General features: G+C 28.9%; 1 protein-coding gene across 1 annotated transcript in view; it reads right to left on the bottom strand.

Annotated features, from left to right (window-relative positions):
- baz (bazooka) overlaps positions 1-17853 on the bottom strand; it is a 129662-nt gene that overhangs the window by 14203 nt on the left and 97606 nt on the right. Inside the window, exons 6-25 of the mRNA XM_067046433.1 lie at positions 15017-15147; positions 14556-14693; positions 14224-14436; positions 13887-14080; positions 13605-13810; positions 13358-13528; positions 13084-13182; positions 12753-12967; positions 12425-12627; positions 9528-9659; positions 8248-8354; positions 8031-8149; positions 7164-7253; positions 6913-7070; positions 4580-4624; positions 2513-2610; positions 2158-2275; positions 1615-1735; positions 123-264; positions 16-38 (exon numbers count right to left, since the gene is read on the bottom strand). Coding sequence (XP_066902534.1) covers positions 16-38; positions 123-264; positions 1615-1735; positions 2158-2275; positions 2513-2610; positions 4580-4624; positions 6913-7070; positions 7164-7253; positions 8031-8149; positions 8248-8354; positions 9528-9659; positions 12425-12627; positions 12753-12967; positions 13084-13182; positions 13358-13528; positions 13605-13810; positions 13887-14080; positions 14224-14436; positions 14556-14693; positions 15017-15147 — 2723 coding nt within the window. The remainder of the gene's footprint in view (positions 1-15; positions 39-122; positions 265-1614; positions 1736-2157; positions 2276-2512; positions 2611-4579; positions 4625-6912; positions 7071-7163; positions 7254-8030; positions 8150-8247; positions 8355-9527; positions 9660-12424; positions 12628-12752; positions 12968-13083; positions 13183-13357; positions 13529-13604; positions 13811-13886; positions 14081-14223; positions 14437-14555; positions 14694-15016; positions 15148-17853) is intronic.

Below are 17853 nucleotides of genomic sequence, written 5' to 3'. Positions count from 1 at the left end.
TGCTGTTGCTGCTGTTGTTGCAACTGCTGTTGCTGCTGCTGTGGAACGAAATTCAATCAAATAAATTATTAAATTATATATATTATTATGTAAGACAGTTGAAAACAAGAAAATAATTTTACTTGATACTCATGCTGTTTCATAAGAAGCCTCCTGTATTGCTCCTGTATCCTTTCTTGTTCTTCCTTAGCAGCTCTTCTTGCAGCTTCTTTCTCATCTTCTGGATTACCAGTAGGTATCGAGTCTTTTCGTTTTGCACCAAACCTTTATAAATTAAAACAAATAAATAACAATAATGATATTTGATTGCAATGATACTGAACTCCATCATTTTAAAATTATTATAAATAAATTACCATAAGTTATTTCAAAATGAAAAAACATATTTTTAGAAACAATTGTTTGACAAATTGCAAATATACAAACATACTGAAATTCTCATGGATTTTAAGCATTTGTGAAAAAATCACTGATACATTCTATATGCATATATTGTTGACTGTTTTGGTAAAACAAAGCAGACAAACAAGCAAAACTTGTATTTCTTGTTCAGTTGGTTAAAAGAGTATTAATAATAAATTTTTCTTTCAGAAGCACTTTTGAATAGAGAAGAGCTAGTGCTGTTATGGACATTCCATTTAGACTAACAGAATATTCTTCCACTTTTTAATACCTTAACACTTTTGACTAAGCCTTCAAACAGAAAGGAAGTGAACTGAATTGTTTTTTATCTGCCATCTAACAGTTTGTTTTATCACGTCTACTAGCTTTTCCAGACCATTTATATAAATTAATCTGTAAATTCTAGTAGCAGCGACAAAAAACACTCATTGCACACTACAATAAATAAATTGTTAAGTTCTCTAGACCATTGTATGACATGGAAACGACATGAGTGATCGCTCTTTTGCTTTGAATAAGAAGTTAATATTGTTATATGGTATAACTAATAAAAAGTCAAACATTATTGAAACCAGTTTTAAAAGTAATTTTAAGATTTAGAGAACATAACAAGAAGTTTTTAGGACCTAACTGAATTTTTTACCAATTACAATGAATATATGTACATCAAATTATATAGTTTTGTTGTAAGACATTTTAACTAAGCAGCATTTCAAGATGGGAACAGGTTGACTTCAGGATTGCGACTGAACTAATGTAAATGGATGCATGTTCTCCCAGTTCAATTGTTTCAGTTATGTTGTAAAGAAAATAAGACATGCAACATTTTAATCAATGTGATTTTTTAGTCACAAATGTGTGCACTTGCATTCTAAAAAATGTGCTCTATTTTTGCTGTTTTTTCCCCAGTACTTTTATCATTTTTCAACATGAGATATTGTAAGAGTTCATAATCCAGACTGAAAATGGAAGAACATTCTAAATTTAATATATGAACAGGTTATATAGATAATTTACATTTGAATATATATTCTATGATCCTTTGCGGAAAGTTCAAAATCCTTAGTAAAAATGCATCTTAACAAGGTCTCTAGACCAAATTATCTCTAAGATCTCTAAGTACTTGTCTAATTTACCTGCTGATAGAAATAACTTATTTATTATAAAACCTTCTTCAAAAATATTATGTTTTATATTATGTATTATACAAACCTGAACATAGATCCAATTCCTTTTAAAAGGCTAGGTCGTTTCTTCCCTTTACTAGATTTACTTTCAAGGGAAGTGTTTAATGATGGTTGCCTACCAAGAGGGCTATCCTCATCTTCTGCCACTAAAAATATAATATAACAGTTAATAAAAAAAAAAAAAAAAAATAGTAATTGAAAATAGCCATTTATAAAAAAAATTAACAACTCAAATCATAGTATAGATATCAATTTTTTATTTAGATATCTTATTAAGTATAAAACTTAAAAGAAAATTTTAAGGATTTCTAAAAAAAAAATTAATAAATGAAAGTGTTTTATTAAATTAATTGTTAAAAATAACTTCCTTTTTAATTTCTTAAAAAAACTACAAACAAAATATTTGCCTGTCATATGGGCAGAAACACCAATAAAAACAGTATGAACAGACATAAATATTGCAAATATAATATTTTCTTAATGCAGTAAGATTGTAAGGCTATAAAAAGTTAACTATCATTAATTTAAAATAAGAAAAACAATTTTGAATAAATAGTAGTTTCCTTACATGGATCAAGCCTGTCAACAGCTGCTCTAAAGCTTTCATTACAACCTCGACCTCTAACAATCCTAACACCTGTCTGCCCAGCTCTGTATCCGCCGCCTTCTTCCTCAGTCATTTGTAGCTATTTACCATATAAAAAAAAAAAATAAGAACATCTAAGAATAAAAGTCCAATATAGAAAAGAAATTAAGGCAGGAAAGAAGCAAAATAATTAAAGTTTTGTATTGGTATGATGTTACAATTGATTATCATGCAAAACTTGTCAAAAACACCATTTAACTTAATCTATTATTACTTAGCACATATAAAATAGTTGTTTGTATACTTTTAGTTTCTAGAAATGAGTAATAATTGTTACCTCTTGAACCATTGTTTGAAGTGATTCAAGACTTGAAGACTTTTTCATTCCGAGTGCTGGCCCCAACTGAGGTTTGATGTTAGGATCATTATTGTTATCTACAAGGAAAAAAAAAACTTTTAGATGATAATATTCATAAGAAAATAATATTATAATGGCAACTATTACCTAAATGAACTTTTGTTTAATGCAATATAATCATATATTTTTATATTACGATATTTTTTTGATTATTATTTGTATAATACTTTAATCGATATTTTAGATAGTGCCAATATCCAAAACATCAATCAATAAGTAAAAGACATAACTTGCTACTATCCATAAAGTAAGATAAATGTTATATATTGATTTTTATGGACCTACTCTCTTCATTACATACTTTAATTAAATTATAAACAGATGGATGATTGTAGCTAAAATCAAGGAGATGATCTGGATGGCAGTCAGGTAAAAAAAAAAAAAAATTAAAAAATAGAGTTTTATATTATGTCATTCTCCCTTTTCATGATTTCAAGTTGCTCTTATGCCAACTGTAATTTAAGAAATACCAATCTAAATATTAGTTTATAATAATAAATTTAAATTTTATAATACTTTTTTTTAATCATTTTACTTGAATAATAAATGAAACCTTGTTTAGTTAAATTCTACAATACTTCTGAGTACTTTGTTAATTATGGAATAATGTTTAATCAAATAACTACAAAAAATTGTAAGAGAAAGTAATATTCTACATTAAAAGTTCAACAATGTTTCATCACTGGAAATATCTAACAAACAAATATAAATAAGGGCCAATCCAACAAGAAATTATACATAAGCTTGATCATCATTAAGAATCTTTTTACAATGAAATATCATAACCAATAGTCATAGAGCCCTAAAAATAAACAGTAAAATTATTGGATGTAAATATTTAAAACTTCATAATTTTAAGTAAAAAATATTGAAAATGTAGATTTTTTTAAATACTTATTATTTTAATTATAAAAAAAAAGAAAAGAAAAGAGATGGAACAGATATCAATATGATTCGTACTATAAGTATTTAAAAGTTAATGGCTTAAAATTCCTATAAAAGAACACAAGACCAGCTAACTGGTTATCACTGTGTTGGTGAATTAATTGGTATTTATTGGTAAAAATATTAAATTCCTGTATCATTATTTGTACAATATTAATAACCATTATATATTATCTATCATATGTCTCCTGTAGAGTTAAAACAAATAGGCAAGGACAAATAATGATGGAGAGATGGATGATGGTGTACCATAAATAAACTTCAATTTGTTATATTTCTATTTATAATTCTCCTTCTTCTGCTAACTAAGAAATTTTCTTAAAATTCATATATTCTATGAGTTAACAAATAAATGAAGATTAATTCATTAATTAATTAAACAGAATTAACTATAAAATAATAATGGGTTTTCAGTTTTCTCATATGAAATCCTTATATCTTGAACAGTTAATATTAAAATTACTTGATTGATAATTGGATTTGTAAGTTACTGACAAAACTCATTAACCAAACAATGATGTTTTCTTACTTAAGGCTTTTTTGCTGGTAATTCAGTCTTCACTAGGATATTGATGCATAATGCAAATAAAGTTTCATTTAAAAAAAATGAGATCCATAAACATTAAATAAGTTAAAGTTGATGGCAGAGTAAGTGTATCGATCATTGGTGATTGAAAAATTCCTATAAAACTAGAACTATGATTATTTGGAGCTAGTGATACCATATTATACCTATTAAGCAACCAGTTCATTAATCTTATATCTTTTACAGGAATAATAAGCAATTGAGTTCCTAAAAGGGCAGAAAATATATATACATATATATTTATACATCTTCAACAAAGACAATATATATGTACCGCAAACTAGTTTCATACAGCTCAACAGTTAATTTAACGCATCGAGCCAATGATTCTATATCCATGACTAATGATAATAAAGTGATCCACATGACAACTATGATCAAGAAGTTAACCAATGTATAATCTCTAGTTGTTTAGCAAATTCTAAATAGCTTTATATATAATAGTATAGACATACTTTCAGATTTGGCAACCGATTCTGCTGAGTTGACTCTGTACAATCCTGGACAATCGGACAGACAAAAAGCGGATGTTAATTTGACAAAAACAGCCAACAAAAACACAAATGCAGCATGCAAAAGACAAACCAAAATGCAAACTCACATCAATCATAATTATTATTAATGTATATGTAACTGGATCAAGATACAAATGTTTAAAACTATATATAAAAAATAGATACCCTCTTAACTATTATATTTGGGACACCACACACAAAAGAACAATTTAACAAGAGAGTTTTTAAGAAATCTAAATGAAGCAATATAACATCTCTTACAGTGGAGAGATTCAGAAAAAGAAAAATCATGTATGTAACTGAATAACCAGTGGTAAGTGCGTAAATGAGAATATTTCTCAAGTTAGTTTTGTAGGTAAAGCTATCACCTATGGTAATTTAAAATAAGTAATATGGATTTACTTAAAATTACCATGGATCATAACTCTCAGAACAAAATAAAGTGGAAAAAATTATCATTTATCCACTTATCCACTTGCTCTCTGCTATAAACTTGGCCTTAATCTCTTCATAAAAATATCATCTTGTCATAGTGTATCCCTGTGGTTCAACAAGTGAGGTTTTAATACTTCTTTTACTTTTAAATACAAATTTTATCTTGTTCTTCTTTCATTAGATAATTTTTAAATACTGAATAATCATTTATTTATCAGTTAAAATTTTGTACCTCCAGCAAACTTAATTACTGCAATGTCTCAGAAGAATTATCTTTTCAGAACAGGGCCGTTTTTTTCTGTAATTTTTATTTTCTCCATGATAAAAGTAAGGCAGTGAGGCATAAAATTTCATAGCTCTGGACAATATATCTCAAATTCTGTTTATAACACATTATAAAATGTAAAGGTGAAAAACAATTGAAATGTAAACAGAATAATTTGGATGTTTAATACAAATATATATTCCAAACAGAACGAATTACAGTACAATAAAAAAATAAAATAAATAAATAAATTTTGTCAATGACCATAATTATCTCTGAGAAATATGATCACATATCTAATGAGAGAAAATAGGTAATGGAATCAGGAGATTAAATTTAATGTATGTTAATCTAATGTCGATAAGAGGGCTTCCATGTTACATATATTAACAAAAAGAAATACAGGATCCAGTCACATACAATTATAATGAAACTACTGAACTATATTAATGTATAAATGAAATATTCATTCATAGTGCTAATTATAATTTATGTTATTAAGGTGCTAATAATAATTCAAGTGATATTAGTATACTGTAAGTATCTGAATGAATCATTTCACATTTCATAAAAAAAAAGTTACAGAAATTATTGAGAAATAAATATACTTCATTCTAAGGAAAACATTAGATTTTATAATTTATTATTTGTTTAGTTTATATTGTATTCCATTCGGGGCAGATAAATACAATTTTTTTTTAAATAGATTTAATTTATTATTATAATATTAATTTTTTTTCTTATTTATATGCTATACAAACAAAAAATACAATTTTATGACCATATATATTACATTATATTGGAGGCCTTGGTTCATGCACAATTGCAGCAGATTTATTTTGTGTTCAGTCAGTTGTGGATTTACTCAGTGGCTTGACAACCCTTCATAAAAATTTAGCTCCTGATCTCTTCTAAATGTTTTAAAGGTAAAACATAGCAGTTAAACATGATCCTAGTCAGATCATCTCCATATATAACAATTGGTCATGAAATTGTGGTCATCTATAAGTAATATTGAACCCAACATTTTCTTTTTTGTGGGTTGTAATGGTACCACTTTTTGTAATTAAAATTATTTGTTTATCTATTTTATTACTTATTGACATATGTTGAACTGCATAGGGACTATAAAGAATTTGAATGCGAAGACTTGGCATGATCAAACTCACATATTTAAAAAATATTTTACTTTATACATTTATCTTTTTTTTTTTTATCCCGAACAAATAACAATTTATTTTTGAAATTTTAATATTTCTCTTTTCACTAATTTAATTTAAGCAAAAAATCAAAAACTTCAATTATATCTGCCCTGAATATAAATATAAATGTATGAATCTATATTTAATTTGTTAAAATGTAATGGAATTAATGAATTAGGCCTAAGGAATGATTTGCATACAAGTATTATCGATTATACTGATCATGTTATTTGTAAATAATTTTATTATTAATGTTTTCTAATCATTAATTTTAAAATAATCAAAAAATCATACAACTCAATCAATCAAAAATGCCAAAAAAATATGCTGCAGATCAAATTCTAATGAACACCTGATGAAAAAATACATACTTTGTTCCCTGGTGGCTCTCTCTCTTTCTTCCCTTGCCTTTTTATTCCTCTGATAAGTATCGGTAGTTTTGGCATCTAAAGCTGCATGGCGTTTTTCAGACATACTCTGTCGCCCGAAAGCATCGCGAGCGAAACCTCCTCCTTCATCTAATGAAAGTCTATAAGCAAAAAGTTATTATTTTACTTTGAACTAAATAAACTGCATCAAAACAATGAACAAATGAAATCAAAATTTAACAAATTCTACATACTGGCTAGCATATGTAATATCATTGGTCTGAGAACTACTGGTGCTATTTCGCTGTTGTCCATTACTCATTTTTTCGTGGTCCCCATTTCTACTAGAAAGCAAAAAGATGAGTATAAAAATGATTTATTGGAAAATTTATATCATTAAAGTTCTAATAATTTATTTACTTATAAATGTACATATCATTAATTATTGAGAAAACTGCAATGAGCAATTGCGTTCATATCAATAGTAAAAAATAATTTTTCCTTCAGAACACTTTTTTATAAATTAAGTTAACTATTATTAAGCTCTACTAAACAGATTTATTAAAATGTAGATCTTGGAAAAGAAACAATAGCATTTTTTTTTTTGTTAGTACCTCCTAAGTATAAATAAACTGAAGTACATGGGATAAGTTAATTTATATAAGTCAACTAAAGTACATGGGATAAGTTAATTTATATAAGTCAACTAAAGTACATGGGATAAGTTAATTTATATAAGTCAGCTAAAGTACATGGGATAAGTTAATTTATATAAGTTAACTAAAAAATAATATGAAATAGCTGGATATTTTTACAAAATAAATTATATGAGTAAATTTTACAAAAAAGTGGAGATTAGGCAGCTTTCAAGATAATATTGATAAAAAAAAAAAAAATTAACTCTTTGGTTTAATAAATAAATATGGTCTGATAGGAATGTTCTAAAGTTATTCCCAATAATTTATTATTAATTTTTTTTAAAAATACCCAAACATATAAAAAAAAAATTAAAATATAAAGTTAATATAAATTATGGTAACTAAACATTAACTATTAATGAAGTGAGGGCCTATTGAGGAGATATAGAGCATAACAAAAATAGATATATATTAAAAACATACTGTTGATTGCTATTGTATGGTAGTTCATCTTCGATGATGACAGATTCTTGAGGGGGTATATTAATAGTGGGGCTTACAAGCTTTCCGTTGTTGAGAAGTATAGATGTCTGATGAGTGGCCTGTAGAAAAATAAATAAACATTAAAAACAGTTCTGATAAATACCAATGTTAATTTTTAAAAATATAAATTGTCTATGATTTTATAATGTTATCTTACACGATAGTAGCTTTCGTTTCTGAGTGGATTTGAAAGATGGTGACTAAGATTATTTGACTGACTCGTTAACCTATCAACAACAGGATTCCTCATGGCAAGTGTGTTCTCTAAAACAAAAGAATATAAATTAGAATATTTAAGACCGATATATTAATAACTTCAATTAAAAAAATGTAATTGTGCAAGTGAATAGAAATGAAGGGACTAATAAAGAGTGAAGTGGTACAAAAATATAAATTTTAATTAAAATTGTTTTTTCTTTAATTAATTATACAGTCAAATGGAAACTATTTTTTTAGTCTTCATTGAAACAAGTGATTTAGTCTTTAATTTTGAGCAAACAATTAGCGAGGCATGCTATTTCTGTTAACATACCTTAATTAAAGAAATTAACAATGAAGCATAACAATTTAATATTTATAATTCTTTCTTAAATCACTTAAAAAAGTTAAACTCAATTTTTCAAAATCCATTTATATTTATCCTTCTTATATGTTAAATAAAATATTACATAGCAATCATATGTCAAATGAACAAAACATGTGATCACTAAAAACTGTTTTATATAAAAGAGAGATATTATTTACAAATCCTTATTGTTAATACAAATGGTAAATTATTATTAAAAAATTGTAACAAGTAATTAAACTTAGTTATTTAGTTCATTTTTTAATTCTTTAAATTGTTAATCTCTCTAGAGATTTTTAGAGTTTTAAAATTCTTCAAAGCACCCTTTTGCCATTACGAGAGAGTGTGATTGTTGAGCACTTAAGTCCTCTCAAGCCAGAATATGATAAGTCTGATTTTCATCTGCAAGGGTGACTTTTACATCTATAGCTAATTGTTATGTAGTGTTTTGGAACAATCCGATGTATTTAGGGAATGTCATTTAATGATATAGAATGAAAAAGTAGTGTTCTCTCCTCTGAAACTTCAGTTGTAATAACTACTATAAAATTGACTAATTTATTACTCTTTTGTTTTGTTTTTATTCCTCAGGGACTCAATTCCACAATTATTATTACTGCTATGTTTAGGTAGAGTTAATAGTATCATTTTCTCCAAGTGTATTGATTTCCAAAAACTATTTTATGTTCAACTTTTAGTCTTTGAAATGTTTCTGTATTAGATCACTTTTGAATTAACTAAAATGTAAAGGAAAATAAACTAATAAGGATATAAATGAGAGGTAAAAACTGTGAATAAAGGCACAAACATGCAGGCGAGGTGAAATATTAAATGAAAACTAAGATTATTAGTAAAAGGAACCAAAAACCAACCTAATTGAGCTTTATAGGGGGGCACATAAATAACAGTGTTATCTGAGTTCTCACTGTTTCCAGAAGTTTCAGTGGCTGGAGGCTGACTGCTGGAACTGTCGTCTATCCGGCAGCCGAATGTTTCTGTATTAGCTGTGAGGAAAGAAAAGACGATCACATAAAGCGAGGACAAAGAGGAATAAGGTATAAATATTTACAGAATGCCAAAACAGAACAAAAAAAATTACAAACAAAACATTGAACTAGGCAATAAACAAATCTTATTTATAACCTAAAAGCAACTACTGATGATTCAGAAAATAACTGGAAGGCTTTAAAGAAATGAATTATTTCTACCTATGTTAAATAAATGTAATTGCTTAAAGGTGTATACCCTAATAAGCCATGAAATGACATAGACATATAAAATATAGAAACTGTACACATACTACAATTATTAAAAATAGTTAGAAAGACTTAGATACTCATTTTACTAAAGAACATAAGAAATTATACTGAAAATAATTTTTATTTTCCCTATGCCAAAGGAGGCATTTCAGCCATTTTATTTTGTACAGCCCAGTATACTTCAGCTTTATTTAGGTCACTAAGGTCTGAAATTAAGCCCGCCATTGCCGTACAGGTAAATATGTGATAGGCGGACATCTCACCAACTCCACAAAGGACTGAGTCGGAAGACTCAGCCACTCCTCTTGCCTGGGAAAGGCAAGCTATATTCTCTATAGTATCTTTATACTTCATGAATCCTGCTTTACGATGTGATAAGCCTTTCTTGTTTTTGTATAGGGCAGATAAGAGTCTCCTTAAAACCATCTTTTCCGCAACTTTACAGAAGGCACTCGTCAGTGCCATGGGATGATAGCTGTCAAAAGCATGATGTGGTTTACCTTTTTTAACAATTGATATGACCTGAGATTTCCTCCAAAGATCTGGAATGTATCCACTTTCCCAGGTTAAATTAATGGACTTTAGAATTACGCTTTTGGCATTTGACCTAATAAGCTTAAGGAACTCTGGGAATATGCCGTCTATACTAGGGGCCTTTCCGCTTTTTATGTCCTCTAGGGCTAGTATCAACTCGCTCATAGAAAATGGCACATTAATTTCACTCTTAGCTTCCTAGTTCCAGGATATGCAAGGTTTTTGTTTGCTTTGGTTTGAAATTGAAATACTTTTAAAACATCTATCATAGGTTCATTGACATCAACACTATCCTTGTTAACCCTAGATAAGAACTTATAAGCTTTAGTTCAATCTTTTCTAAAATCCAAAAAGAAATTTTCTATATCCTTCCCTTTTCAAAGTTATAATGCCTCTTTTAAGGATGCTGTTCTTTTGTCTTCAGGTTATAAGATCATTTTAGGAACCACTTGTTTTTGCTGTCCTCCGAGCCTCATCTCTTTCCACCTTCAGTTTTTCAAGTTCACCTGTCCACAAAGGGGTATACTTTTAAATTTTACCTCTCGGTATAAATTTCATGGCACATTTGATTATTTGGTCCTTCAGTTGCTTGTATATGTAGTCCATGTTACCATTGAGCAATTGCTCAGTGCCCACATCAGACTGTTGTTTGTAATCCTACCATTTGGCTTTTTTGAAATTCCATCTTGGAAAGCATGGTTCTCTTTGCTTTCTATACAATTTGTTTGCTTTAATCTCAAGTAAGAGGACGCTATGACTAGAAGATCCCGGAGCCTGGTGTAACTTAAGACTTAATTTATCTTCCAGCCGGATGCGTTTGCTGCCCGTTGTAGGCAAAAAAAAGGTGGCTCATTATAAGCATTCTCGATAAACACTACTGGTCCACTATCTATGAAATTTTCTACAATGTTGCCTGTTGTATCAGCGCTTTTATATTCCCATCTAGGTGAATGAGCATTGAAATCTCTCATAACTAGTGTGTGATTGTCCCATATATTTTCAATCCAGCTGTGATCACACTTATTTTTGGGAGGATTATAGATAAAATAAAAATTTAACCTGAAAATAAAAATAAATGAGATACTGAAAATAAATAAATACCATGATTTCAATGGTTTGTTATTTATCTAGTTTATGAATTTGCGCATCCATTTTAATTTTAATAATGTTAAATTAACTATATTTATAGGAAAAATTATACAAGTCTGTGTCAAACAACTGTATTCATTCAAAGCTAACTCGTCTTTCTCTAAGCCTTATACTTCATTCAACACTCAATACTTGAAAACCTTAAGTGGATATAATGTTTTTAGGCTAAGAAACCGTTTTCACTATCATATATAAAATAAATTAGACAATTTAGAGAGTCATCATGAGAGAGATGTCAAAAAGTGAGGATTTTTCCAAAAGAAAATTAACTAAAATATTCAGCTGTTGACTATACTACATTTTATTCTTAAATAATATTTCTCTTAGATATTGAATAAATAAAAATATTAAACTACTTATATAATCTTAAATTTCAAACTTCATAAGGAAGTATTGTTTCTTAACTTGATTGTTTATGGAAGTGGTAATACTTATATGACCCTTTAAAGGATCAGATACCCATTTTATAAAAGTTGTGTCTCCTGAGCTTATGGTCGATCAACAATTGACAAAACAAGAAAAAATCTTCTACTACAATCAAACTTGAATGAAGTTTTTGGTGTAAGGAGCCTAGTGGCTTACCCTTTAACTAAACCATCACAAGAATTAGTAGATTAAAGATTTTGAAAATTTTAAAGTTATTTTTATGAATGAATGATAAATTGAACCTTTTCAAAATTCATTTGGAGATCTAATCCATGCCATTGCGGGTTGGCTTCATATTTAACATAATAATTTTATGTTCACCACTTACACTTAAACCTTTCTCAGAACTGTTTAACTTCTTTCTAAAGGCATATTTAGAAAATATATTCTAGTATAATTACCTGAGGAATCCGTGAGTAGACTTGAGATAGAGTCAGATCTGTGCAATTTCCTTGCAACAGTAAGGGTGATATGGCCTGGGACAGGGCCCTCTGAACGGAGGAGTGCTCTTCGCAAGGTTTCCATGGCAACAGAGTTCGACTCGCCAACCAATGAGACACCATTAACAGATAGCAATTGATCATTTGTCTTCAGACGCCCGTCCCTGAAATTAAGTTATTTTTAAACTACCTTTAACATGTTTTTCATGTAGCAAATTTTACAATTTTTTGTATCAGAAAATCCAAAAATACACACAAATTATTTTCAACAAATCAATATTACACCTACCTTGATGCAGCACCACCATGAAGTACACTCTTCACAAATATACCAAGATCGAGTGGTGTTGAGGATTGACTTCCCTGAACTCCAGCTGAAGTTTTCCCTTTCACAGAAACTCCTAGTCCGGCTTTTTCTGATTCATGCACAGGAATATCCAGAGTCAAGATCTCACGTTGCCTCCAAGGATAAACAGTATTTTCTCCATCATCACTCTTTGACGACTAAAAGGTGTATATTAGATATTAAAAATCTTTCAAGAAGAAAAAACTTGCTCAAAAATCATCGACATCAATAAAATTGAAAAAAGAAGTATTTTAAATTTTAAAATAATACATACATGGTTTACATGATTTATTAGTTGTTCTTTATCAGGTGTTTTCATTATGTTGGGAGAGGGTGTTGATGAAGTCATCTCAGGTGTCATCATTCCATCACTCTAATATGTTTCAAAGAAAATTTAGCAACAATGATTTTATCAAGAATGAATAATAGAACATAAAATGATATAATAGAAGAATGATATAACTTCATAACTAATAAAATTATACATATATACATGCTTAAAAAGACACACATAATAAATTTCACCATTTTTCTGTGATAATACTAACCGATGCTGAAGGGCTGTGTTGCCTAGAAACTGTGAGGCTGACTGATGAGCCTGGTGGTACATTTCGCAACATAGCAACCACATCAGCTTGAGTCTTACCAGTTAAGTCTACACCATCCACAGCTAGAAGTCTATCTCCTGGCCTGAGGCGACCATCCTCAACTGCTGCTCCCTAGTAATGTAAGAAATAAGTATAGTATATTCACTAACAAAGAACTTCATATATAACAGTGGAGTAATATTCTTACCTTAGGCAAAATATTTTTTATGTAGATAGGAGCATGCCCACCAGCAGGATTGTCCCTAGTTGTAACACTGAACCCAAGGCCATAGTCACCTTTTGTGAGGCAGATTTCCACTTTCTTACCCAACTTACGAGTATTTCCAGTTTGTAAGCTAGCACCAGCAGCAGGAACTTTACGAGTCATTGCAACTTTACTGCTACCAATTACACCTACAACAATTAAGATGATAATTTGCTCAAATCAAACAACCACTGCATCAAAACAGTAATATTTATAAATAATTACATCTTTCTTGACTTCCTATCATGTTGATTGGTTCAGCTCGCTCTTGTGTTAGACCTACAGATGTTGGCTTGGGAAGTGTTGGTGGAGGTTGCTTTTTACTGCTACTCCTACCTACACTTCCCAATCCTCCTCCTTTGACAACTTTCAATCGCAGTTCAGGACATCTAAGGGAATCACGGAATATTTCCTGTACACTAAAATAAAAATAATGAACATAGAAAAATTAGTTGACTTTCACTTAAATTTAAAAGAAAAATTAATAAAGAGCTAAAGTAGCTTTTATTGATGTGCTTTATAAATTAAATTTTCAAAAATTTTAATGAGAAGGCATCATTACACAGAAAAGGGTTGCCCAAGAAGGTTGGCACCATTGATCTCGACCACTCGATCGCCAACAGCTAGCCTACCATCCAAATCCACTTTCCCTCCTGGTTCAACTCCTTGGACAAGGAGACCTCTCTCTCCTCCCAATGAGTCATAATCAGGTACAACGTGAAGACCAAGGCTTCCGCCACCAGTCTCAAGGGAGATGAATTCACTTCTCTCACTTCTTAAAAGAAGAGAAAAATAGAGTTAAAGATTTGAATACAATTTAATTAAAGTTTACCAGGTTTATTCGAATCTACTAATCAGGTAAATATAAAAAAAAAAATAGAAATGATCTCTTACAGAGATTCTGTAGGTTGAGGTGATGTGCCATGTGCCTGCCCGAGAGGTTCCCTTCTTTTATGCTCACGAGGTAACGAAAGTGACTGGAGTCTATTATGTAAAATCGCCTTGTCAGCTGCATCACTCCATCTGTAACCACTAACAGAAATATCATAGAATTAACATTTATTCAAAATTAATTATAAAAATTGCAGAAAAACATACAAATTCTAACAAAATTATGGTAAATGAAGTTGAAAAGTGAAAAAAAAAGTTATCAGATAAGAAGAAACAACTTTACATTGAGAAAATGCTAAATGATAACCTACAAGAGGAATGCAAAATCATTACAAAATCCAACCATAAATGAACACTACCCATATGACTAATGAAAAGTACTGAAACCAACATTTGTCAAAAAAAAAACCTTGTTTTAAGGTATAAAGTGATTAATGTAACTAATGCTTTAAAATATTACTTACTTATCACCAAAAAATTGTATTGATAGCCTATTAGATCCATCTCTAGCAAATGCTGGAGGAGGCCTTAAAGTTACAGGATCTTCTTCTTCTAAGGTAATCCATCTATCATCCCTACCATTGTCTCGATCCTCCTAAAAGATTGATCAAGTTAAATTAATGAATTCAAGTAAGAAAATAGAACTAACTGGTTTGTTTTGATAGCAAAAACTTGAGCAATAAATAAAAAATAAAACAGTAATGAAAATAAATACAGATAAAAATAGAAAGTACACCAAAATAATTATGAAATGATCAGTTTGTAGATAATTGACATAAAAATAAATTAGGAAATTGTTGGTAGATAAAAAGGTAGTCACTTATTACATAATTGAATGTTTATTATACTTTTATTTCTCAAATTAGTTTAATACATGCTAAAAGTTTTTCCCATTTTTGCCGAATCACCATCAATTCTGAGATTCTTCACTAAAATAATCTTCATAATAAATATAAAATTAAATTTTAAAAATAAAAAGATGAAGGCTACATCTTTATGATCACTGAGGCTTAAAGCGGATAAAAAAACAAAACAAATGATCTATCACTTTATCTTATGCTATCTAATTTGGTCAAAGAATTAAATCATGATAAATATATTATGGAGTAAATTATAAAAAGCTTAAAATTCAAAATTATATTGTGAAATGCAATGAGTATTTTCTTTACTTTCATAAGACAGGTAAGCTTAAGCTAGTGGATTCAAACTGTCAGCATTCTAAAATTTATCTATGACTCATTTCTAGAAAGGGATCAACTACTGATTGATATTTCTGTCATATTCGCTTATATAATTGTTACATTGGTTAGTAGAATACTGAATAGTTTTAAATATAATTTTAGAAAAAAATATTTTTCCTGATTATATGTTGTGATTAATATATTTATCTATCAGTCCCATTTGTAATATCAAATCATAGCCTATTAGTCTGATCTGTATAGGTAGTTCTTCAAAACTTCATACCTATTAAATGCTTTAGCCAGTAAACAAGTTATTTTAGGAAGTTTTGAGGGGTCCTAACGAATTTGATTGTGTCTAATTTTCGTAAGTATTGATAATAAATCAAAATTAATTTTAATAAAAGAATATGAGGACACTCATGTACATATGAACACTCAACTTAAAATTAAGATGTACCAATCTCTACTGAAACCAGTTAAAATTTCAGGATACTAAAACATATGAATTGATAAAAATTTTGTAATTTCTTAAAATTTATAGATTTCATATTAAATATTTATGGTGGTTGCAAATTAACAACTTCATTAATAATAAGTAATGCATGAATGTTTAAATTTTTTTTTCAATACTACATTTATCAAAGATTTGTGTTATCTCCTAAAAAATGTTGATGTTATGTTTTTTGTGTAATTCAATGATTTCTCTCTCATTATTCTGTTTCTGCAAATAAATGAATGAAAACAATTCGGGACATTAGGAAAGGTTAACAATATGAAAAAATGTAAGTTGGGTCGAAAATAGAATTTGGGTTCCTACAGCATTTATATTCAGTTATTTTAATGAATCATTGTAAGAATGAAGAAAATTAAAACAATATATATATATACATACAATTTTCAAAATATTAAATTTTAAGTTATTCAGGAAGAAATACATTATTGTAAAACAGTAAAACAAATTATGACAGTTATAACAGGTCTCATGTTGACCAAGGGAACTTTGCCAAAGAAATCAAAGCTGGAACTACTAAAGTGAAATAGGAAAATATAGAATGCAATAATAGTTTTGTGTTTAACAGTTTGGTTTAACTTAATGATCTTATGTTTAGGATGAGTTTTAACTTAATAATAAAAAGTAACAAAACTCTATAAATATCAACTTTACAGAATTTTTTTTTTTTTTCAAAAATTGTTTTTGACTAATCAAGTAACAAATATTTGGCAAATAACCTTGGGAACATCTATAAAAAGACCATGCTCAGAGGTTAATTCATAATTATATATCATCAAGAAGCTAAGAATTCTGAAGGTCAAAGCAATTGAAACCTTGTTTACCAGCAAACGACTATTTCTCTCTCATTCAGTTGCACAGAAAAACTGGTTCACTTAAATTTAAAAAAAAAGTACATACAATATATTGAAACGGAAATATCATAAAACTTTGGGCTGAGAAATATTAAAAACAAGTTTTAAAAAATTTAGTAGTATACAATGCAAACATTATTCAATCTCAAACAATTAAAATTAATCTATTTCATCATCACTGTACCAGGTAAATTTCTATTTTAAATGGATACATACACTGCTTTCTTGAACCATGTCCAAACTTCTCCTAAGGGTTAATGCTGTAGCTAAGAATGATCTTCGAACATAACAAATAGGGTGTCAAATGCTAACTGAGATATTATTTCAGGTCAGGAGGGAGAAGAGGGATATACAGAAGGGTCCTGCCTTAGCATTAAGACAAAAACGTAACGCACACCTGCAGGAAATGCTTGCAACACGATTTGATTTTCAGATTTAATTATAAATAATCAAGATGCACAACTACATTCCCCTACAAGATCATTCGATGATGAAATTGGGGCATAAAACCCGAACATAAACTTCGGTTACGCGACTGGTATAAGTGAATATTATATTAGATAAGCGTAGTTTGTAAAGTTATGAAATATAATATATAAGTAAATAACAACTATGCAGTAGGTGAATGTTGTCCAATTCATCAAATGCACTTCTTACAGTATTTCATTACATAGATAAATAAATAAATATGGTTTTGTTTATTTATGTTGTTCTTTGCTGACTGCACCCCCAGACAAACTTCTCCAATCAGTAAT

Source organism: Halyomorpha halys, unplaced genomic scaffold (genome assembly GCF_000696795.3).
Source record: "Halyomorpha halys isolate HHAL.00 unplaced genomic scaffold, Hhal_1.1 Scaffold95.1, whole genome shotgun sequence".
Taxonomy (NCBI): Eukaryota; Metazoa; Arthropoda; class Insecta; order Hemiptera; family Pentatomidae; genus Halyomorpha; species Halyomorpha halys.
The sequence above is the reverse complement of the archived record's forward strand: the minus strand, read 5'-3'. Positions and strand labels throughout refer to the sequence as shown.